The sequence below is a fragment of the Coregonus lavaretus genome, assembly GCF_964263955.1.
Source record: "Coregonus lavaretus genome assembly, chromosome: 18".
In the NCBI taxonomy this organism is placed as follows: Eukaryota; Metazoa; Chordata; class Actinopteri; order Salmoniformes; family Salmonidae; genus Coregonus; species Coregonus lavaretus.
In genome coordinates, this window is record NC_140005.1 from 10,221,688 (window position 1) to 10,246,071 (window position 24,384).

The window sequence follows — 24,384 nt, forward strand, 5'->3', positions numbered from 1 at the left end:
ATTCGGCCTGGCCCCTAAGACCCTGACGATCTTCAACAGATGCACCATTGAGAGCATCCTGTTGGGCTGTATCACTGCCTGGTACAGTAATTGCACTGTCCGCAACCGCAGAGTTCTCCAGAGGGCGGTGCGGTCAGCCCAACGCATCACCGGGGGCACACTGCCTGCCCTCCAGGACACCTACAGCACCTGGTGTCACAGGAAGGCCAAGAAGATCATCAAGGACCTCAGCCATCCGACCTACGGCATGTTCACCCCACTACCATCTAGAAGGCGGAGACAGTACAGGTGCATCAAAGCAGGGACCAAGAGACTGTTAAAAACTGTCACCACTAGCATTGGTCACTGTTCTAGCCGGCTACCACCCTCGTACTCTACCCTGCACCTTAGAGACTGCTGCCCTATGTACATAGAGCCATTGAACACTGGTCACTTTAATAATGTTTACATACTGTTTTACCCACTTCTTATGTATATACTGTATTGTAGTAATGGCTCATCCTATATACTGTAAGTACTGCTGTACATTTAAATAGCTTTTATTAATGCAATTGGATTCATGCAAACCATGCAAGTCATAATTGAAATGTAATTAAAGTAATTAAAGCTGATAATGGCACAAACATAATAATCTGAATTTCATGCACAAATGCCATGCATGCATAGCCGTGGGAAGTAGGGGTACGGCAGCACCCCCTGGTGGTGAAATGGTAAAACTATGCAAGGGAGTTATTTTTTCCACAAGCCTTTTTCTCATGACAAATTAATTCAACTGTAAACACACAGGCTAGCTAGCATACTCGAGCCAGTAGCATACTAGAGCCAGTAGCACACTGGACAACACATTTTTTTAACCATTACATGCTCTGTGTTTGATTTGTGAGCTTAAACTTGATATGATGGGCAGGCTTCTGTTAAACATTAAACAAAGTAATAGACTAATGAATATGCTATTTGCCTTCATCAAAACAATATTTTTGTTGCATATTTTAGTCTGGATCCTGCCCAGGTTTAGGGGGTTGTATATAAACCCTAGATTGTTATTTCTATGTATTGGCCAGTGAGAGGCTTTGATGCCACCGGTCGGCCATATTGGCACTCCCCAGAAGGAGCAGTCCTCCATAGGAATGAATGGAATTCTACAGTATTTAAATGTTTAAAGGACAAAATTACCTGTATTGAAGCATTTTTCTGTTGTAGTGGGGACAATAACATTAGAACTTTCAACAAATTACACTAAGTAATGTTTTTATATATTTTTTAAATATGTTTAGCTCACAAAATATCATTTAAAAGTATGCATTAAGGTGTCTGTAATAGAATAAACGTGGCAAAAACAAATTTACCCAGTGGGCATACGACATGATAATGACATATTTTTTCTGGTTGAAATCTGATCGGGATGTTTTATAACCAGATTACAACCAGATTAAGACGTCTTGTTTTTTTTTTTTTGGTTGATGTCTTGTTTTTAGTTAAAATTTGATTGAACTACTGACCAGTTACCTAAATGCTACTCAATTAATATAAACATGTGCATAGTGTTTGTGGGCCATGCACCAGGGCTTCCGTTAGCCGGTAATAGCTTTTGGGCTGATAAAAAATCTAAAAGCCGATAAATACAATTGGTGCCGGCCAATTGTCCAGAAGAAGAAAAAATCCCATTGCAAAATAATGCTTTTTAGCCTATTCATTGATGGAAATACCAGTCGATTGAAACACATTTGACAGGTCATGCTTATCGGTCTATAGGTTACTTAGCATATTTTTTGCTAATTAAATTGGCGCGTGTACAGTATATTCGTTATGTATCTTATTTATCACGAGTAAAGCATACAGATACAGAGGCTTTGAGCGGAAAATCTGTCAAGACAGCGCGAGAGCTGCTGCTACAGCATCTCAAACAGCAAATGCATAGGCAACGGAAGGCAGGCTTCATCAGCGTGTCGCACACCACTTTGCAATGAGCTGGAGGCAGTATGCATTTCTAAAACATATACTTAATTGTTTGAAACCTGACAATGTTGTTTTCCGTAAAATTGCATTATGGAACGAACATTCACACGTAGCCTACTGCCATGTGCGCATTGCTGCGATTATAATGTGAAGAAATTATATTTTATCAACATTTTAAGCTAAACGTTCTGATCTGGTGCGTCAGAATCATTGCTTTAAAATTATTCTTAATTGTTTTGCCTAGGCCTATTGGTTGTATGAATTTGGGATATATCGTCCCACAACTGTCCCAGAGTCTGTTTGGAATGGGCTATTTCTTTCTCGACAAGCTGACCAATAGAATAGGTAACTTTTCTACTATGGGGATTGACATAGGCTAGTGATTTTGCTGGTCGTTACTCATCTTGTTGGCTGGGAAAAGTAACTGTGGACATTTATTCTAACATCTTCAAAATGCGCATCAGATTTCGGTAAGAAGGAGCGCACATTGTTGCATCCTTGACTTGCATGTTCTGTTGATATGAATTACCATAATCTAAATGTGATTTCTGTAATTCTGAGCACCGTGGGTGGACGCCCTAATCAGGTTACGAACCCAATGCATATGGGTCCGGTAAATTTCTCAAAATGTCCAGTAAATTAAAATGCTGCCGGTCAAATGTCCAGCGCCACATTTTCTTAAGGGAAACCCTGCCATGCACCCATTGGATATAAGACACTAGAACCATTACAATTATTAAAATTGGAGTAATGTTTTTTTTCAGCAGGGTTTGCATGATTCAGCTTAGCACAGTTGGCAAACAACATCTGGCAGAGTGCACCAAATTGGGTTAGGGTCTCGTGGCATACTGTACCCAGTCAACACGCTGGGCTCGGCCTATTCCGTTTGAGACTCAGGGGACTTGAAATGGACTCGGACTCAGACTCGGGGAGCTTCATGCGGGCCGAGCACTTCCCGATTCCGGTAGAATCATATTACTCTGGTCTCCGGCTAATGGTACTCGGGCTGAAGTCCACTTCAGCTTATCCAGCCCGATTAACTTTTTCAGTAGTAGGGCCATTTGAAGTTTTTATTTGGCAGGTAACTTAGTGAAGACCTTTGGTAATGGTTAATCATGATTCATCTCTCTTTACAGTTCCTGAAACATGTCAGTGACCTTATGCATGGCCTCTACTGCAGTGCTTGGCCACCCACTCAGTTACCAGTCACCTATTCTGCCACATCCCAAGGAAAGGAGAGAGCAGAACCACCCCTCCATAAATCCATAGCCATTGACTATGATACACACTTAGAAAAAAAGGTGCTATTGAGAACCTAAAAGGGTTCTTCGGTTGTCCCCATAGGAGAACTCTTTGAATAACTATTTTTGGTTCCAGGTAGAACCCTTTTGTGTTCCATGTAGAACCCTTTCCACTGAGGGTTCTACATGGAACCCAAAAGGGTTCTACCTGGCAACAAAAAGGGTTCTCCTATGAGGACAGCCGAAGAACCCTTTTGGAAGCCTTTTTTTCTAAGAGTGTAATCTGATCTTCAATGTGGACAGAGGAGCAAATGTCTTTGCTACCACTCACGTGCAATCCAGTGTAGTTTCTAAGTTAAATGTGAGCAGTTGAGACAATTGACATAGACAATGAGACATTTTTTGTAGATTCCGACTGTTAAATATACAGTATTATACTGTGCATTACTGTTCTGTGGTGTCCTGCATGTCCACATTATGCCAATCGTTAATTTAATTTCTTCTCTTTTTATGCTTACAGTAAGTGTCATGAAAAGCCAGAAAACTCAGGAGGTTGATGTGTTGCGGGCCCTCTGGAAAGTCCTAAAATATGCCCCTGACCGCTGTGGTGGTCAGGTCTAGTTTTCTTTTAAAATCTCAAATGTAAAAAGTTGTAATGCGCTGATTCTCTTCACTGCAGATCTGACCCATCACACCACTCTTCAAGAGGGCCACTACACTCCAGATCTGATCCATCACACCACTCTTCAAGAGGGCCACTACACTCCAGATCTGATCCATCACACCACTCTTCAAGAGGGCCACTACACTCCAGATCTGATCCATCACACCACTCTTCAAGAGGGCCACTACACTCCAGATCTGATCCATCACACCACTCTTCAAGAGGGCCACTACACTCCAGATCTGATCCATCACACCACTCTTCAAGAGCGCCACTACACTCCAGATCGCCTTCTGTGCTCAGAGATCCTTGATGAGGATCTACCCCATCACACCACTCTTATTAATCATGAATATAATAAAACAATGGGCCTTTATATACTCTGTGTCCCAGTCTTTCTATGCACATAATATCTGTGGGTGAATTATGAAACAATTACTGTATGCAGATGTGCAAAAAATTGTGATGTAGATTTGTTTCTGCCATTGCTTGATCTATTTTAAAATGTAAGAATATGTTACAGATTTTAACTTTAATTGGTGCCTATGGAAACAAATAGAAATGTAACGAGCAACATTTTCAACTTCCAACTTTATCCTCTGCAATACTTTTTACAGTAGGTAATAAGCTGTAGTCAGGTGGTCATTACCAGGTTATGATGAGGTCTTAACTATGACCAGTACATAATATAACACATAATATAGAGGTCACAATTATGGCCAACTGGTCATATGGTGGTCAGAAAAAATATGTCATATTCTGGTCAGTAAAAAGATGTACAAAAAAACAAAGTCATTTTCAACCAGTTTGAGACCAGAATAAGACGTCATAAAAAGACGTCATACTGACGTCTTTTCAACCAGGTTTTGCCCACTGGGTGGTTTTTTGAATGTGAAACATTTTAGGGCAGTAAAAAGGAAAATGCCTACAGCTACTATGATATAAATGGAGCTATGAATTTGACAGCAAAATAAATATTTTTTTTCTCTCAACTCCATAAGTGGCCAAGTGAAGTTATATTGATAAATCTTCAATTAGCTACTAGGCATTGACGTGGATTTTCTTACAAATCATAGAGCAACAAATTGCATTTCAGAGAATCATAGAGCAACAAATTTAATTCCAGAGAATCATAGAGCAACAAATTGAATTCCAGAGAATCATAGAGCAACAAATTGAATTCCAGAGAATCATAGAGCAACAAATTGAATTCCAGAGAATCATAGAGCAACAAATTGAATTCCAGAGAGAAAAAAGTAAAAACTCCAACATTGGGAGCTGATATGCAATTGGAGTAAGCTCAAAGAGCTTCAGGCTCAAACCTAACACATTTATAATGGGGTATGTAGTGTTTTAGACTAGAGACAGAACTCTTGTTTTCACTTCTAAAAGGCAATTGCCTCAGGCAGCAATTTTTGCCAATCCTTACGATACATTACACTTGATAAAAGCAGTGTTTAGAGTAAGTTTCTGTAAACTAAGGCTTTTGATAATGAACATAACAGAAATAACTATTTTTGGTATTCTGAATCATATACTGTATTCTTTCTCCAAGTAACTCAAACTTTCTCCCAACTCCAAAGTTAACTTCTCTACTGCGTGTTGAGGTATACAGTACTTTTCTCTCTACCTAAACTCACCCAGACACTGACGTTTGCTTTCCGCATCTTAATCCCCACATCGATTTGGTGAGACCTGAATCAGAGGGAGAGAAAGACAGTGAAAGAGAACAATGGTTTGGGAAGAAAACATCCTAAACTTACCCTGTAGTCCTTACAGCTGCCTCTGACTGCGAGCCCCACCTAGCAAGTCCACATCGTGACAAGACTGGGTCGGGGCCACCTCGGACACGCACCCTGATAGATAAGCCAGGTGACAAAAGCAAGGAGTTAAAATACGATAGAGAAGTACTTACATTACTCCTCTTGGAAGTCATCTGAAATTAATCAGATTCTTTTGTTGATTCCTTTTTGTTTTTGGGAACCACAGGGTTGAGAATTAAAACGGTTTTGGTCGTGAATTTGTAAAGTTGGGTGTAGCTAGTGCTTTGGCACCGTTTGGTTGTTGAATCGTTTGTAGCATGGTAATAATCGATTGTATTTGGCTTCTGGTTCAGTGATCATTTGGTTCTAATTGCAAAATCGCATTGCATTGCAAATTGAGCATAAAATAAATGTTCTGTATATGATGTTATCCAGTGTTTTTCAATTAATTTCAAGCAAATTAGCAACATTCAGATCCTTATTCAGGGATAAGGGTGCTTGTGTGAGCCAAAGTTTGATGAATTTACATAGGACTTCCATGTCATAGTCACACACAGCATCAACAAGACAACTCTCAAAATCTTACATTGCAGTTCCATGGCATTAAAGGTGTTTGTAACATACAAGAGATAAGAGGGCAAAATACATGTGAAACAATATATATGTATACAAATTGGACATAAAGATGCCTGGGGCCATACGTGTGCAGGAACCATCATGTATTACTTGTAGCATAAGATAGCACTTGTGCAGATGCACATTAGGGCACGGGACAAAACGATACAATGTGGAACGGTGGAGGGCTGATATGACAGAAATAACACTGAGTCAAAATTCAGAGCCCACTCCAGGATATGACTCAGGAAGGAACTGAGAGCAGCCTGAGATCTCCATTGAAAAGATAAATAAATAAGCATGTCTAATCGATTGCCTCACAGTTGAATCAAACACCAATAGCTACAGCAACAGGATTTACTCTGGGATTGGGTACGGTATACGGTCAGATACTTAGCTGCCTTTACATTTGACTTTTGAAATGTATTAGGGATGAACATGACTGCTAGCTGTGAGTCAGAGGACGTGAGTCTCTGGCCTGGAGGGATGCAAGCTGGATAATCAATTAGAATCAATGTATTATATAATATATTATACATTTGATTTTTGAACATTCAAGCAAATATAAATAATGAACAAAATGTTATTATATTATCATAGTTGGCTCTCTTATAAAAGTCGACCATCAACTGTATTAGGAGGAAAAAAAACTCATACCAAATGCCATTGTATTGAAAATACTAACACATCAAATATCACTATTCACTAACCTCCAACATTATGATACACTAGACAAGCAGTCCTATTCTAAACAAAATGTATTTTTCCAATAATACAGCAGAAGCAGGCTAACGGCTTTATTCCGTCCAACTAAATCAGCATGGAACTCGAAGCTCAATAGTGTGTCAGAAGACAGCTATCTGATCAGGGAAGTAATGTGAGGGTATAAACAGATGACTTGGGAGGTTGTTAGTTCAACTCCAAGGCATACCATTTCTGTGCCCTTAAACTGATTAGGTTTGGCAAATTTGAATAGATGTATATCTGAATAAGCCCTAGACAGGGTGCCAGAGCAGAGACAATGAACAGTGATCATAAAGTCCATATGTACTTCCAAGATCCATTATGGGGCAACAGCATCCAATCTGTCTGTACAAGCAGATTAGCCAATCGTGTGGTCCTTCCACGAGACGTTCAGCAGACATAAGATTCCAATTGCATTAGTTCTCCAGATTCCAAATGGTGAGCAGGAAAACATTTATCACTATCTTCAGATTTGGTTTGCCAAATTTAGACATGAGCATTTGGAATATGTGGCTTTAATGCAGGATTGTCCCGAGTGCAGGACGCAGTTGAATGTTTGTCTTTAATTCACCCTTTTCAGGTGAACTCAAACAAAAGAAATAGGCTAATGCAGCAGTTACATGTAATCACAGGATAGTCTTTTTCAGTTTCTTATTCAGGATGGCAGTAAACTTTTGACTTTCATCAACCAAGTGATATGCTAATGCAGCGTATGAACACAGACTGATCCTTTTTCATCTGCCCCCTTTTCGTTTTTGTTAAGGACAGCAGTGAACTTTTCACTTTCAACAACAGGTGACACCTGATCTGCATAACCTGTACCTACAATATGTATTTGGTCTCTGGCAAGGCAGCGCTAGTTTGGGGAAGCTTTGTGACTGAAGTCCTCATACGAGGAGAGAGCTATTCTCCATGTTCTGCTCAGTAAACACACCACTGCATTATCTGTACTCACGCATACACCTCTAAGTATTAAGCAGAATTTCCCATTCACCTTACCACAATTTATTTTACTAGAGGTGTTTACCAGAAAACTAATTTAGTCATTTTCAACATGAGTTAACATCAGATACTAGCTGATGTAATCAAACTGGTGCATTATTTTAATGAGCAAAACAAGTGAAGTGGGCTGAGGCCCCTCAGCAGAGGAGAGTAGCGCCAGTTTAGCGGTGAAGAGGTAAACCAGGCTCACCCTTCTTTGGGGAAGAACACAGCAGAGAATAGATGTGTTCCTCACTCACTCAAGCGCTGCCGTTCTCGCGTCTTCACCTGGGGTAATTCGGAATAAAAGGAGAAACTTAAACAAACAAAACACTAAATAAAACTGTTAAGTTGTAATAAATATGGGAGGGTAGCTAAATAAGAAATCAAAAGGATAAAAAAAAGAAAAAAAAGATGCTGTACTATTTCTATTGCTGGGTAATGGAGGGGAAAGAGCACATTAGGGTGAATTGCCAGGTGATGTCACTTTACACTATTTGGTGTAAAGATGCCCAAAACGGAATAGCAAAACATCAGTCAAATAACTATTTGATCTTAATAAAAGCAGTTATTGTGTGTCTTTCATTTAAAAATTCAGATCACTCACATTCAAGGCCAAACATGGAGGTCAAAATTTGTCTAATCATGACACGACTTGACACGGCTGAATTTGAAATTGCTGATAATTGAATGAAGTATGGTTGAGTTTTATTGAAATGTAACAAGAACATTTTTATCAATACAAACACATCAAAGAGCTAATTGTCTTGGCGATTAAGGTTTTGCCAGACCCATTATCTAAAAGGGCAAATTTGAGAGAAAAGAGTTTTAGAAAAACACAGTTTGTCTACTTCTACAAATGCTAAACATATAACTTTTACGTAACTATTCCGGTACATGAAAAAGTGCAATTTTCCTCTCCTTTTTTCCCCACCTCTGCAACAAAACTGAAAATAAAGCTCTCAGTTTAAAGCCTTTATGTACAAGCAAAGTCCTATGCCTACCTATCAGAAATCTGGGAGGGAAAATGTCCAATGGGGAGGGGGGTCTGGGAAGGGGTTGGTGGCCAGTCACTGAACGATTCTCATGATTTCAAATGCTTTCTCAAAGAATTTCTCTCTTCTTTTTTTTTATTTTTACGATCGTCCAATTTTTCCTGTAAATGCCAGCTTAAAAAATAAAAATAAAAAATATCAGAAATTTAAAAAATAATAAAATAATAGTAAAAAATGTCCCAAGTAGCCACAAGCAAAGCAAAAAAGGATTAGCACAAATTATTAAGCAAGCTTATGTAAGTACATTCATATTTTGCTCCATACTGTAGTGCAACAAATCCATATTTCCAAAAGGGTAATGTTATTTATGCATGTTGATTCATTTTTTATTTTTTTTCTATTTCTTTTGAATGTGAAGGGTGATATATACACACAGCCAATCAAAGGTTGCTGTCAAAGCCCAATCCGTTCATGTTTTGTCTACTTCCATTGGTGCCCATAAGAATCTTGGTAAAACTCCTGGTTGTCATTATTGTAACCATAGTTACCAGAGTAGTCGCCACCTTGTTGCAGGGGTTGCTGGGCAATGGGTTGGGAGCCCCAGTTCTGGTTGTTGGTCTGCCGGCGCTTGGAGTCCGGTTGGTTGTAACCGTCAGCCTTCCTCTTCCCGCCCACGTTGTCCCCGCGGTTCCCCCGGGCCCCTCTGCTGCCACGGCCCCTCTGCTGGGGCGGGCCTCCCCGGCCCCCACGGCTCCCCCTCGGTACGCCCATAGGAGCCCCCCTTTGGACGTAGCCACCTCTGCCACGAGGGGGTGGTGCTCCTCTGCCTCTAGGGGGAGGGGGGGCACCCCGACTCACCCTGCCCCCCCTTCCTCTCGGCGCGTAGACATCATCGTATCCCCCGTAGTAAGGGTCGTCGTAGCCACCTCGGTAGTCATGGTAGTCGTAACCACCACCGTAGTAATCATCGTAGTAGTCCTCGTAACCGTAGTAGTCTGGAGGGTAGGCATAGCCCCCTCTCCCGCCTCGGCCCCTGCCTCGCATGGGAGGTGGCATGCGAGGAGCAGGATAGTAGTAGTAATCATCATATCTGTGACAACAACAAAGCAAACACAGACATAGGAAATAAGATAAATGTCATATAGAACAGAAAACATTTTCATAATACAGTCATACAGTGCCTTCGGAAAGTACTCAGACCCCTTGACTTTTTCCACATTTTGTTAGGTTACATACAGCCTTATTCTAAAATAGGGATGGTGCCAGGTTTCCTCCAGACGTGACGCTTGGCATTCAGGCCAAATAATTCAATCTTGGTTTCATCAGACCAGAGAATCTTGTTTCTCATGGTCTGAGAGTCATTAGGTGCCTTTTGGCAAACTCCAAGCGGGCTGTCATGTGCCTTTTACTGAGGAGTGGCTTCCGTCTGGCCACTCTACCATAAAGGCCTGATTGGTGGAGTGCTGCAGAGATGGTTCTCCTTCTGGAAGGTTCTCCCATCTCCACAGAGGAACTCTAGAGCTCTGTCAGAGTGACCATTGGGTTCTTGGTCACCTCCCTGACCAAGGCCCTTCTCCCCCGGGGCGGCCAGCTCTAGGAAGAGTCTTGGTGTTTCCAAACTTCTTACATTTAAGAATGATGGAGGCCATTGTGTTCTTGGGGACCTTCAATGCTGCAGACATTTTTTGGTACCCTTCCCCAGGTCTGCGCCTCGACACAATCCTGTCTCGGAGCTCTACGGACAATTCCTTCGACCTCATGGCTTGGTTTTTGCTCTGACATGCACTGTCAACTGTGGGACCTTATATAGACAGGTGTGTGCCTTTCCAAATCATGTCCAATCAATTGAATTTACCACAGGTGGACTCCAATCAAGTTGTAGAAACATCTCAAGGATGATCAATAGAAACAGGATGCATCTGAGCTCAATCTGAATACTTATGTAAATAAGGTATTTCTGTTTTTTATTTGAAATACATTTCTAAAAATTACAAAAAAACTTTTTTTGCTTTGTCATTGTAGATTGCTGAGGATTTTTTTCTCTCTTTTTAATCCATTTTAGAATAAGATGTAACATTACAAAATGTGGAAAAAGTCAAGGGGTCTGAATACTTTCCGAAGGCAAGAAAACATTTTACAGTCATACCAGCCACAGTCATACCAGCCACTGGGCGTGGCTAGGTGCGGTCGACCTTTACTCACCCTGAGGTCCTGGTTGGCTGTCTCTGGGCCTGACGCTCTTTCCTCTTCCTGTCCGGAGGCTTCGCCAGAACAATCTCTATCTCCTCGCCTTCCAATTCTTTGCCGTTCATTTGTTGCATTGCCTAAACGGTGGTGGGTTTCCCCAAGTGAATTTCCCAGAAATTCTCTACAAGCACAAGGCAAACACATAGCATGCATACTCCAAGGAGGTTTAGAAGACGCCAGTACTCACCTTTACGGCAGCATCTCTGTCCTCAAAGTGCACAAAGGCATAGTCTTTCAGCTTCTTGACCCGCTCCAACTTCCCAAACTGGGAGAAGGTTTTCTCTAGAAGATCCTCTGTGACCGGTGTGGCCAGGTTCCTCACAAACAGCACCTTTACCTGGTGGAAGATCAACACAAGAGAGTTTAGAAGTTGTTCTCTGGAATAGGACGGCCAGTTCTCTCAGTGTAATGTTTTCTACATGAAAGATATCTGGGTATTTTCTCTACACCCTAGTATCTGTGATTTAACATCCCTTTGTTGTTGTCAGACACTAGCCTGAGGGAGGGGGGGGATCTTCAGGACCTTACCTTTGCCATAATCTCTGGGTCCGGTTCGTCTACTGGGTCTGCCCACTCAACAGTAACAGGGTTCCCCCACACCTTCACCTTGCCACTCATGAGGCGGCGACGGGCCTGGGCGGCAGTTTTGTGGTCCTCGTATTCCAAGAAGCAGAAGCCACGGTTCTTCTTTTTGTCGTCTGGCTGGTGGTAGAGTATCACCTCTACGAGGCCCTCTGGTGGAAGCACACAGAAGTGCATGGTCCAAAAAAGAAATCACAGGAAAAGCCTCCATTCCACTGATTGTATAATATGAGTGTCATATGATTGACTAGGACATGAGGTCACCGGTAAGAATAGATTAATTAAATTATTTGGGATGAATGTCAGAACACACAGGGCTGCACCAACTAATATACAGTATGAAGACAGTGAAAGAACAGCAGATATATCATTCTTAATTCTATTCCTTACTTAGATTTGTGTGTATTTAGTAAATGTTGTGACATTTTTAGATATTACTTGTTAGATATTCCTGCACCGTAGGAGCTAGAAGCACAAGCATTTCGCAAAACACCCGCAATAACATCTGCTAAACACGTGTATGTGACAAATACAATTTGATTTGAGGTCTTTATATCTAGGTGTGGTACCCAGGTATTCAATCATGAATAAAACATGTAGGAACAAATCACTGATCTTCTCAGAAAACGTAATAATCTCCAACTAACTATCTGTGAAAGTATGTAAGTATCTCCAATTTCCTTTTACTTGTCAGCCAACATTTCAAATATAAAACATTATTTAGATTGAGGGCACAAAGAAATATGATACAAAAATGGTACTGATCTTTCTCTAACCTGTGACTTTGCTGAAATCTTCCAATATGCTTTCTCTTGTCTTGTTCTTTGGAATTGACCCAACAAACAGCCGATTGTTTGCGACAGAGATGCAGACACCCAGGTATTTACCCGACCGGATTTCATAATTATCACACTAGAACAAAAATATCAACAAAAGGTGTTCTCAAAATTGAGCCCCACACAGATAAGTCATGCACAGTTACAGATAAGTCATGCACAGCCAAGAACAGCGCCGGAAGAAGATGGCTGCCGTTTTACAGCCCTCTAACCAATTGTACTATTATGTGTGTTTTTCCGCGTTATTTGTAATTTATTTTGTACATAATGTTTATGCCATCGTCTCTTATAACCAAAGAGAGCTTCTGGATATCAGGACAGCGATTACTCACCTCGCGTTGGACGAACACTTTTTTTTCAACGAGGCGTTCGCGAAGGATATTCTACAGACTCCAGACAAGGCCCAGATCCCCGTCATTCGCGTGAGGAAGAGACGGAGATACCGTGGACGTAGGTCGGGGTGCCTTGTAAAGATCCGACGGCGAACGAGTAAACTGCCTCTCCCATCAATCCTATTAGCCAACGTTCAAGCTTTGGATAATAAAATGGACGATTTAAGATTACGGTTATCCTACCAACGGGACATTAAAAACTGTAATATCTTATGTTTCACGGAGTCGTGGCTGAATGACAACAATGACAACATTCAGCTAGCAGGCTATACGCTACATCGGCAGGACAGAACGGCAGACTCGGGTAAGACGAGGGGTGGCGGTCTCTGTATTTTTGTAAACAACAGCTGGTGCACAAAATCAAATACTAAGGAAGTCTCAAGGTTTTGCTCGCCTGAGGTAGAGTATCTTATGATAAGCTGTAGACCACACTATTTACCAAGAGAGTTTTCATCTATACTTTTCATAGCTGTCTATTTACCACCACAAACCAATGCTGGCATTAAGATTGCACTGAATGAGTTGTACAAGGCCATTAATCAACAGGAAAACGCTCATCCAGATGCAGCGCTCCTAGTAGCAGGGGACTTTAATGCAGGGAAACTTAAATCCGTTCTACCTCATTTCTACCAGCATGTTAAATGTGCAACCAGAGGGGAAAAAACTCTAGACCACCTTTACTCCACACACAGAGACGCATACAAAGCTCTCCCTCGCCCTCCATTTGGCAAATCTGACCATAACTCTATCCTCCTGATTCCTGCTTATAAGCAAAAACTGAAGCAGGAAGCACCAGTGACTCGGCTAATAAAAAAGTGGTCAGATGACGCAGATGCTAAGCTACAGGACTGTTTTGCTAGCACAGACTGGAACATGTTCAGGGATTCTTCAGACAGCATTGAGGAGTACACCACATCAGTCACTGGCTTCATCAATAAGTGCATCGATGATGTCGTCCCCACAGTGACCGTACGTACATACCCCAACCAGAAGCCATGGATTACAGGAAACATCCGCACTGAGCTAAAGGGTAGAGCTGCCGCTTTCAAGGAACGGGACTCTAACCCGGACGCTTATAAGAAATCCCGCTATGACCTCCGACGAACCATCAAACAGGCAAAGAGTCAATACAGGTCTAAGATTGAATCATACTACACTGGCTCTGACGCTCGTCGGATGTGGCAGGGCTTGAAAACTATTACAGACTACAAAGGGAAGCACAGCCGCGAGCTGCCCAGTGACACAAGCCTACCAGACGAGCTAAACCACTTCTATGCTCGCTTCGAGGCAAACAACACTGAAGCATGCATGAGAGCACCAGCTGTTCCGGACGACTATGTGATCACGCTCTCCGTAGCCGATGTGAGTAAGACTTTTAAGCAGGTCAACATTCACAAGGCCGCAGGGCCAGACGGATTACCAGGACGTGTACTCCGAGCATGTGCTGACCAACTGGCAAGTGTCTTCACTGACATTTTCAACATGTCCCTGGCTGAGTCTGTAATACCAACATGTTTCAAGCAGACCACCATAGTCCCCGTGCCCAAGAACTCTAAGATAACCTGCCTAAATGACTACCGACCCGTGGCACTGACGTCTGTAGCCATGAAGTGCTTTGAAAGACTGGTCATGGCTCACATCAACAGCATAATCCCAGAAACCCTAGACCCACTCCAATTTGCATACCGCCCCAACAGATCCACAGATGATGCAATCTCTATCGCACTCCACACTGCCCTTTCCCACCTGGACAAGAGGAACACCTACGTGAGAATGCTATTCATTGACTACAGCTCAGCATTCAACACCATAGTGCCCTCAAAGCTCATCACTAAGCTAAGGATCCTGGGACTAAACACCTCCCTCTGCAACTGGATCCTGGACTTCCTGACGGGCCGCCCCCAGGTGGTAAGGGTAGGTAACAACACATCTGCCACACTGATCCTCAACACGGGGGCCCCTCAGGGGTGCGTGCTCAGTCCCCTCCTGTACTCTCTGTTCACCCATGACTGCATGGCCAGGCACGACTCCAACACCATCATTAAGTTTGCCGACGACACAACAGTGGTAGGCCTGATCACCGACAACGATGAGACAGCCTATAGGGAGGAGGTCAGAGATCTGGCCGTGTGGTGCCAGGACAACAACCTCTCCCTCAACGTGACCAAGACAAAGGAGATGATTGTGGACTACAGGAAAAAAAAGAGGACTGAGCACGCCCCCATTCTCATCGACGGGGCTGTAGTGGAACAGGTTGAGAGCTTCAAGTTCCTTGGTGTCCACATCACCAACGAACTATCATGGTCCAAACACACCAAGACAGTCGTGAAGAGGGCACGACAAAGCCTATTCCCCCTCAGGAGACTAAAAAGATTTGGCATGGGTCCTCAGATCCTCAAAAAATTCTACAGCTGCACCATCGAGAGCATCCTGACTGGTTGCATCACCGCCTGGTATGGCAACTGCTTGGCCTCTGACCGCAAGGCACTACAGAGGGTAGTGCGTACGGCCCAGTACATCACTGGGGCAAAGCTCCCTGCCATCCAGGACCTCTATACCAGGCGGTGTCAGAGGAAGGCCCTCAAAATTGTCAAAGACTCCAGTCACCCTAGTCATAGACTGTTCTCTCTGCTACCGCACGGCAAGCGGTACCGGAGTGCCAAGTCTAGGTCCAAAAGACTTCTCAACAGCTTCTACCCCCAAGCCATAAGACTCCTGAACAGCTAATCATGGCTACCCGGACTATTTGCACTGCCCCCCCACCCCATCCTTTTTACGCTGCTGCTACTCTGTTAAGTATTTATGCATAGTCACTTTAACTCTACCCACATGTACATATTACCTCAACTAGCCGGTGCCCCCGCACATTGACTATGCAACGGTACCCCCCTGTATATATAGCCTCCCTACTGTCACTTTATTCTATTGTATATATAGCCTCCCTACTGTCACTTTATTTTTTACTTCTGCTCTTTTTTTTCTCAACACTTTTTTGTTGTTGTTTTATTCTTACTTTTTTGTTTAAAATAAATGCACTGTTGGTTAAGGGCTGTAAGTAAGCATTTCACTGTAATGTCTGCACCTGTTGTATTCGGCGCATGTGACCAATAAAATTTGATTTGATTTGATTTGATTTGATTTGACTTCCCAGATAAGACACAGTGACCAACCTGTCTAAAAGGTTCGAAGCAAACACTGTAAATGACCAAGTCATGCTCTTTACTTGTGGTGATTAAAAGGGGAAATCTTACAAGCTTGACGGCCTCTAGGGCAGCATCTTTATTGCAGAAGGTGATGAAGGCATATCCTCTGTTCTGACCCGAAAGGAGGGGGTCCATCATCAGACGCAGGTCCCAAATGGGCCCAGCTTTCTCAAACAGAGGGACCAGCTCATCCTCATACAGGTCTCTGGGGATCTTGCCAACAAATACCTGCATTGATAAGATCAAAATGTCAAATTACATGCATACTGTGTAGCATTGACTTTATTCAATGCATTTTTGACTTGGACAAGATGGTGCTCTCTAGAAACTTAAAGAGGTCGATTTGTGAAAAGGCATATTAGATAATATCATAACTTTAAAGGCTGAGTAAGATGTTTCAGAAGCTTGTAGATTCATTACGTACCAACAACAGCTGCAAATCCCAATAAAACTACATCACTAGTCCCGTGTAGCTCAGTTGGTAGAGCATGGCGCTTGCAACGCCAGGGTTGTGGGTTCGTTTCCCATGGGGGGCAAGTATGAAAAATGTATGCACTCACTAACTGTAAGTCGCTCTGGATAAGAGCGTCTGCTAAATGACTAAAATGTAAAGTTGACATTCCTGCCTTTGTCTACCTATACTAAAAATGTTGTGGTTCAAAGTGCGGTGTTTATTTAGTTCCAATAGCGCAAACGTTTTCTAGCAAGTTTGGAACTGCATTATGGCATTCACTAACCATAAACTATTCACATATAATAGATTTTAATTTGGGTATCCAGTTGAAGTCTGAAGTTTACACACACTTAGGTTGGAGTCATTAAAACTCGTTTTTCAACCACTCCACAAATTTCTTGTTAACAAACTATAGTTTTGGCAAGTCGGTTAGGACATCTACTGTGTGCATGACACAAGTTCAAAAGCTAATGGGGATCCAAATAAACAAATAAACATGGTGACATTTCTTTGTTGATTTCACGTTGAATTCACGTTAGTTGACAACCCAACAAAATGTAAATCAAAACTAGACGTTGAACTGATGTCTGTGCCCAGTGGGCTTCCATCACTGACATCACTCAATGCACCAGAGCGATGTTTAATCATTTTATTCATATTTTTGCTTCTTCTCTATTTATTTTTACTGTCTGTTTACTGTCATAAAAGAGATTAGGCCCAGATGTTTTAAAATCTCAGACATGCTGTCCCCGAACATTAGCATTTTGGTGGATTGCCTAAGAAGCAACACGATTCACAAGACAATTTTTCATCCCTGAAATTGTCTTTCATCTAGTCTATTGCTCCGCTTCATCTGATGATATGGCCACTGTATAATTTGTTGTGACCCATGAAATCATTGTATGGTGTAGATGTTGATTGTATCAATTATGGAGTTGTACAAAGGCATGTACAGTTGAAGTCGGAAGTTTATATACACTTAGGTTGGAGTCATTAAAACTTGTTTTTCAACCACTCCACAAATTTCTTGTTAACAAACTAAAGTTTTGGCAAGTTGGTTAGGACATCTACTTTGTGCATGACACAAGTAATTTTTCCAACAATTGTTTACAGACAGACTATTTCACTTATAATTCACTGTATCACAATTCCAGTGGGTCAGAAGTTTACATACACTAAGTTGACTGTGCCTTTAAACAGCTTGGAAAATTCCAGAAAATGATGTCATGGCTTTAGAGGCTAATTGACATCATTTGAGTCAATTGGAGGTGTACCTGTGGATGTATTTCAAGGCCTACCTTCAAACTCAGTGCCTCTTTGTTGACGTCATGGGAAAATCAAAAGAAATCAGCCAAGACCTCAGAAAGAAAATTGTAGACCTCCACAAGTGTGGTTCATCCCTGGGGGCAATTTCCAAATGCCTGAAGGTACCACGTTCATCTGTACAAACAATAGTACGCAAGTATAAACACCATGGGACCACGCAGCCGTCATACTGCTCAGGAAGGAGACGTGTTCTGTCTCCTAGAGATGAGCGTACTTTGGTTCGAAAAGTGCAAATCAATCCTAGAACAACAGCAAAGGACCTTGTGAAGATGCTAGAGGAAACAGGTACAAAAGTATCTATAGCCACAGTAAAACGAGTCCTATATAATAATAATAATAATAATAATAATATGCCATTTAGCAGACGCTTTTATCCAAAGCGACTTACAGTCATGCGTGCATACATTTTTGTGTATGGGTGGTCCCGGGGATCGAACCCACTACCTTGGCGTTACAAGCGCCGTGCTCTACCAGCTGAGCTACAGAGGACCATATCAACATAACCTGAAAGGCCGCTCAGCAAGGAAGAAGCCACTGCTCCAAAACCGCCATGAAAAAGCCAGACTACGGTTTGCAACTGCACATGGGGACAAAGATCGTACTTTTTGGAGAAATGTCCTCTGGTCTGATGAAACAAAAATAGAACTGTTTGGCCATAATGACCATCGTTATGTTTGGAGGAAAAAGGGGGTTGCTTGCAAGCCGAAGAACACCATCCCAACCGTGAAGCACGGGGTGGCAGCATCATGCTGTGGGGGTGCTTTGCTGCAGGAGGGACTGGTGCACTTCACAAAATAGATGGCATCATGAGGAAGGAAAATTATGTGGATATATTGAAGCAACATCTCAAGACGTCAGGAAGTTAAAGCTTGGTCGCAAATGGGTCTTCCAAATGGACAATGACCCCAAGCATACTTCCAAAGTTGTGGCAAAATGGCTTAAGGACAACAAAGTCAAGGTATTGGAGTGGCCCTCACAAAGCCCTGACCTCAATCCTATAGACCATTTGTGGGCAGAACTGAAAAAGCATGTGCGAGCAAGGAGGCCTACAAACCTGACTCAGTTACACCAGCTCTGTCAGGAGGAATGGGCCAAAATTCACCCAACGTATTGTGGGAAGCTTGTGGAAGGCTACCCGAAACGTTTGACCCAAGTTAAACAATTTAAAGACAATGCTACCAAATACTAATTGAGTGTATGTAAACGTCTGACCCACTGGGAATGTGATGAAATAAATAAAAGATGAAAGAAATCATTCTCTCTACTATTATTCTGACATTTCACATTCTTAAAATGAAGTGGTGATCCTAACTGACCTAAAACAGGGAATCTTTACTAGGATTAAATGTTAGGAATTGTGAAAAACTGAGTTTAAATGTATTTGGCTAAGGTGTACGTAAACTTCCGACTTCCCCTGTATTTGTGGACAAAAATCTGACTTATTGCACCTTAAAAATGTTGAAACATAATACACTAGCATTCATTTCCATAAGGTTGCAAAGATTTTTTCAACAGCCCAAAATTGAGAGGACACCTCCTTAACAGCCAATTGCCTGCATGAGACGGCTGTGTCTTTGACAGGCAATAGAAAAGAGGTTGTGCTTCTTGCCTCTGTTCCGATTCCAGGCTGGGCCCCTGAGTACACCTCGTCAGGTGGAGGCCCCCCATACTTCCTCTGTCCTGTGGTGACGTCCAAAGTGTAACCTGTTGTTTCCAGAAGAGCCTAGACAGCATCAACGACAGATACATTCATTCAGAGGCCTTTAGGCCATATGTCCATCATTGTTAAAACATCAGCTTATGGGGAAAAGAAGAAACATTTTGTTCACCTTTATCTTAGTCTCATCAGGACCCTTTGTGGATTCTTGAACTTTACTTCCTTGCTTTTCTCGCTGTCTGTATGTCTTCATCACACCACAGAGAAATGCACTTTTGTTCTGAGAGAGAGAGGACAAATAGCATTTAGTGTAAATCACTTTTACTCTTTGTAGCGTCTTTGTATGACTACTCTTGAGGGACAGTGTAGACAGGACCACTCACCTGCACATGTGACAGGTCACTCTCCCTGAACTGCAGTAACACTGACAGGGCTCCCTCCTCATTGAACTCCCTCAGAGCGTCGATGGCTCTCTCGTCCAGGTCAGCGTAAGCCACCAGTCCTGGAATGCACACATACAACCACACAACACACAGAGAGAGACAGAGAGAGATAATTATATTTAGGCGGAGGCTGCGGATCCGTAGGTAACCGCCCCGCCACCCTGTTCCTCCCCCCCCCCAGAACTGAAGATCCGATTTACGTTCTGCGCATGTATTATTTTACGCAAAACAAATGTATGTAGCTGCTGCTCAACCTCCCCCTTCACATTTCTCTCTTTACTCACCCTCTTCTGAAACCTCAACCAATTTGATCGACATGATGATGTAGCCTACGTCTCTGCCTCATATTTCTGAGCAGCAGAATTCAAACCTGCGGCTATTTCAATGAACATTCCAAAAATAAATACATTTTGTAGGCTCATTTAGGGTGTAGGCTACAACCTTCTCTGTCTGTTGAAACTAAGGATAATGTCGTAGCACAAGCAGGGGTGCAGTCTACACAATGCATTGGGGCAAAACAATCTGCGTTGTAACCACACGTGTACATTTGTAATGATGTCATCTTTATAGTTATGCTTCCATATTGTAGCCTGAGAAGCTAAAAAAGAACACTACTACTTTGACCTCTTGTCTGCCCACTGCTTTGCAAATGTTTGCAACGATGGTGAAAAAAATAACATGGCTATTTAGACTGCATGTCTGTGTCTAGCTTGTGTTTGATATGCTGTCTAAATAGCTGCATGTGCTGCCTCCTGAAAATAGAACATGAAATCGTTACTTAGACTGCCTATTTGTGTTGTGCTTATGTTTGCAATAGCCTACTCTTACAACAGACAAAAAAGTTTGTTGTACAATAAGTCGATCATGCCTATTGTACAACATGTCGAAGTTTGTAGACGACACCAGGCAAAGATGTCCGATCATCACCGCAGAGAGGAAGGAGGGGGCAGCGGCTACATAAGAAATCATCTGGGAGAATCGTGCACATGCGCAGGCCCTCTCTGACCTTTAGTTGTCGGGAAGAAAGGTTCAGGAAAAGTCGGATCCGCAGCCACCGTTCTATTTATAGGGTCACATCTAAGGCATACATTCCTGGTGAGAGTCACTGAAACATAATAATGTCCTCGCCCGGGGGAGAGGGCACTCTTTGCATGCCACCATTACACAGCTATGAGCTCAATGCTCACTGACCCCTTCACTCAACGTGACTTACATCATATGACCACTGACCAAGGTGGAATCCTTTGGTTGATACAGTCTTCTTGAGCTTGCAGATATACAAATATACAATATCATGCAATGCAATCAAGAAGTACTGTGAACACCCCCCCCCTTGCACTTACCAGTCTGAAATATATTATCCAGGCTCTCCGCCACTTTCTGTGGAAGGCCTGCGTCTATGAGTGTCTGGTAGTTCTCTGTGTGTGTTACAGTTATGTCCATGGGCTCGTCTTCCTCCTTAACCGGAGCGGAACTGCCATTCACCTCAGCTGCCATTCTCCTTAGGGCCAAATGATGTGAATCAAAAGAGATACCAGGGGATCATGACTGCGACTAGACGCCACATGAAGGAGTAGGCCTATACATCATCTATGCTGCGCATTAATTCTCAAACAATATGTAAGACATAATAATACTATACTAGCTACTCTACAATGAGTAGAATACTATTTACTGCCCAATTATGGATATGAACATGTTAGATATTGGGTAAAATGCAACTGTGATGCAATAAAGTAGGCCTATTCATTTGCCATTGCCACCTGACCTAACATTAGCTAGCTAATGTCATTGTCGTGCAAGAGCCCAATAACTATCCACAGCAGGGAATGAATGATCAAGCCTATGTCGACAGAAATTCAGTGGATACATTTTTAAATGGGAATAATAGAATTACGGAAAGTTCAGCTTGGTAAGTTAGCTAGCTAGCTGGCTATCTATCTACAGAGCATTGTTACAGAGCCAACCAATGATGTCTGACAGGGGGCACTGTATTGAAGCCACCAAGCAGCCATTTTGGTACACCTCCATTGTAAAAAAAAAAAAAAAAAATCGATTTTGGAAGCTATAAAATGCATTTATTAATGTCTACATTCGTTTTTTGCTAATTATATTATATTACAGACAGCTTAATGCATACTTTTAAATTATATTATGTGAACTAAACATTAAAATAAAATATATAAAATAAAAAAACATATTCCTTAAAGAGATTCTCCTGTACTTTTGTGTAGGTTACTTTTTAGTCAGTAGTTCTGAAAGTAGCACTCACGAGCCAAAAGTGGTCCCCTAACTGGTGTACTACATCACATATGTGCACCACGCCATTGCGCTCTCTCTCTCGCTCTGATGTGTGTGCATCTTGCTAGATGCCACTCAAATGGCGTGGGGCTGAAGCTCATTGGCTAGAACTCTAATTGCAAGGGGGCTGGCCCATGTGGGGGGAAATGTAGGGAAACGGCATAGCACAGCTTCCAGAAAAACAGTCACTTAAAAAACTAGGGATTTTGTGGCTAATGGGGAACATGCATAAAGATGGCAGAATTCAGATATGACGTCATTGGCCGTGTTCGAGAGGATCAAAAGTGTAATGTATCATGGGTAAATTGTGACTGACTGACCTACAAATAATAATGAGTAGTTATTTATGATGCAAGGTTATTTGTAGATTAGTCAGTCGAACAAGCCCATTGTTTTAGCACTATCCACTGGGTTTTTAAACTACTGCGCACGATATGGTTCAATGTGCCAATAAATCAGAACAATCTACGTGTTTTTTTTTTGCTGGCATCTTGAAGCTAAAATTGGAATCATGTATACTCTGCTAATGACCATACAAAAAAAGTGCAACGGAGAGCTATGTACAATCCTGCTAATTTAGCAAAACAAGGAATTTGTGGCAAGTGCATGGGGGCCACCATCTTTACGCTCCTCCGCTATTGAGGTAAAACAGTAATTCTGCTCATAGATTATGCATGTATGAATGTACATAATGTACACATTGACGCATCCAGCCCAAAGCAGGTTTAAAAAATACTTAGTCGCCAAAGTTCCAGAGCATGTCATTAAAGTATTATTTTTAGGAAGTACAAATGTTACTGTCCCCACTACAACAAACAAATACTTAAATACATGTAATGTTGTCCTTGAAATCAATATGGCAACCCGTGGCTTCAAAGCCTCTCATTGGCTATTATATTGCATCCGCAATCCAGGCCTTACACATCATTGGAGCCAACCAAGCAGGAGTTAAGTGCCAGTGTAATGTGATGTATTATTTGACCCCCTAGCCCAACTGTCCATTGAATACTCTATGTATAATTGTTTCCCCCATGTACCTTTGTATTGATTTGTTAATAAAAAATAAAGATTGCATACAGTAAAACCACACACAAAAATTAGTGGCAGTATCGACCAGACAGCCGCCTGGATTCTTTTTCGCGCGCCATATTACAGGTATGAAGTAATACACCATTCACGTGCTAGATTGCTAACCGAAATGCACTTTAATCTATGAAATTCTAGCACGATATTACAATAACGTTAGTTCATTGAAAAGTGCGACGAGTAGCTAGCCAGTCGTTTGAAATATATTTAGCATGTGGGAGGTATATCTTACTACTACTGGCTGGGTTGCACGATGCATGTCTGGCTGGTATGTCTGGGACGTGGGCTCGTCTGTAGTACACAAAGCCAAGCCGACCCGCCCCCCTCGACTAGCATAATTGGCAATTCGCTTACAATAATACCGGTACATATGCAATTAAAATATATTAGTTAAACTCAATCAAAAGGCAGGGATTATATTCCATTTGATTTAAAGTGCTTTTCCCCCATGATTAACTAAATGTCCAACACCGGGGCCTATCGCTCTTGCTAACGTTAGTTGCTACAGTATCGCAATATCAACAGCCCATTTATCTAATCCTTCCCGATCAAGAACAAAACCAGGAAGCACTTACCGCTCCACAAATCCCAGTATTTAAAAAAAACGTTAAAATTGTCACAATATGCCAAATGTGAACAAAACTCTTCCGAGAATTGTGATTCTTGTTTATTTGGGTTTGCACATCGGAGAATGTCCGCTGGTACGCTCGTTCACGCCCCTTCCTCGCGACCCTGCCAGCCGCGCGCGCGCATTTGATCCACGGGGTTTCCAACAGCATTTCACAAGGCGTTGAACAGGATTGACGCCATATAAATATATTGTTAAATGATTAACGCATTTAGCACTAACAAAGAATCATGTCAAACGCAAAATTGGTCCGTTTTCTTGAAAAATTTC

General features: G+C 42.1%; 1 protein-coding gene across 1 annotated transcript; it reads right to left on the bottom strand.

Moving 5' to 3' along the window:
- Positions 1–3,466: 3,466 nt before the first annotated feature.
- Positions 3,467–24,192, bottom strand: LOC311145760 (heterogeneous nuclear ribonucleoprotein R-like). Its single transcript, XM_084182053.1, has 13 exons — positions 24,062–24,192; positions 21,443–21,600; positions 20,040–20,158; positions 19,829–19,936; positions 19,609–19,722; positions 16,268–16,447; positions 12,565–12,700; positions 11,735–11,940; positions 11,394–11,543; positions 11,162–11,283; positions 9,508–10,049; positions 8,176–8,252; positions 3,467–5,717 (listed from the first exon to the last, which is right to left on the bottom strand). Exons 2-12 carry the CDS (start codon positions 21,594–21,596, stop codon positions 8,221–8,223), a joined length of 1,863 nt encoding a protein of 620 aa, XP_084038179.1. The 5' UTR covers positions 21,597–21,600; positions 24,062–24,192; the 3' UTR covers positions 3,467–5,717; positions 8,176–8,220.
- Positions 24,193–24,384: the final 192 nt, after the last annotated feature.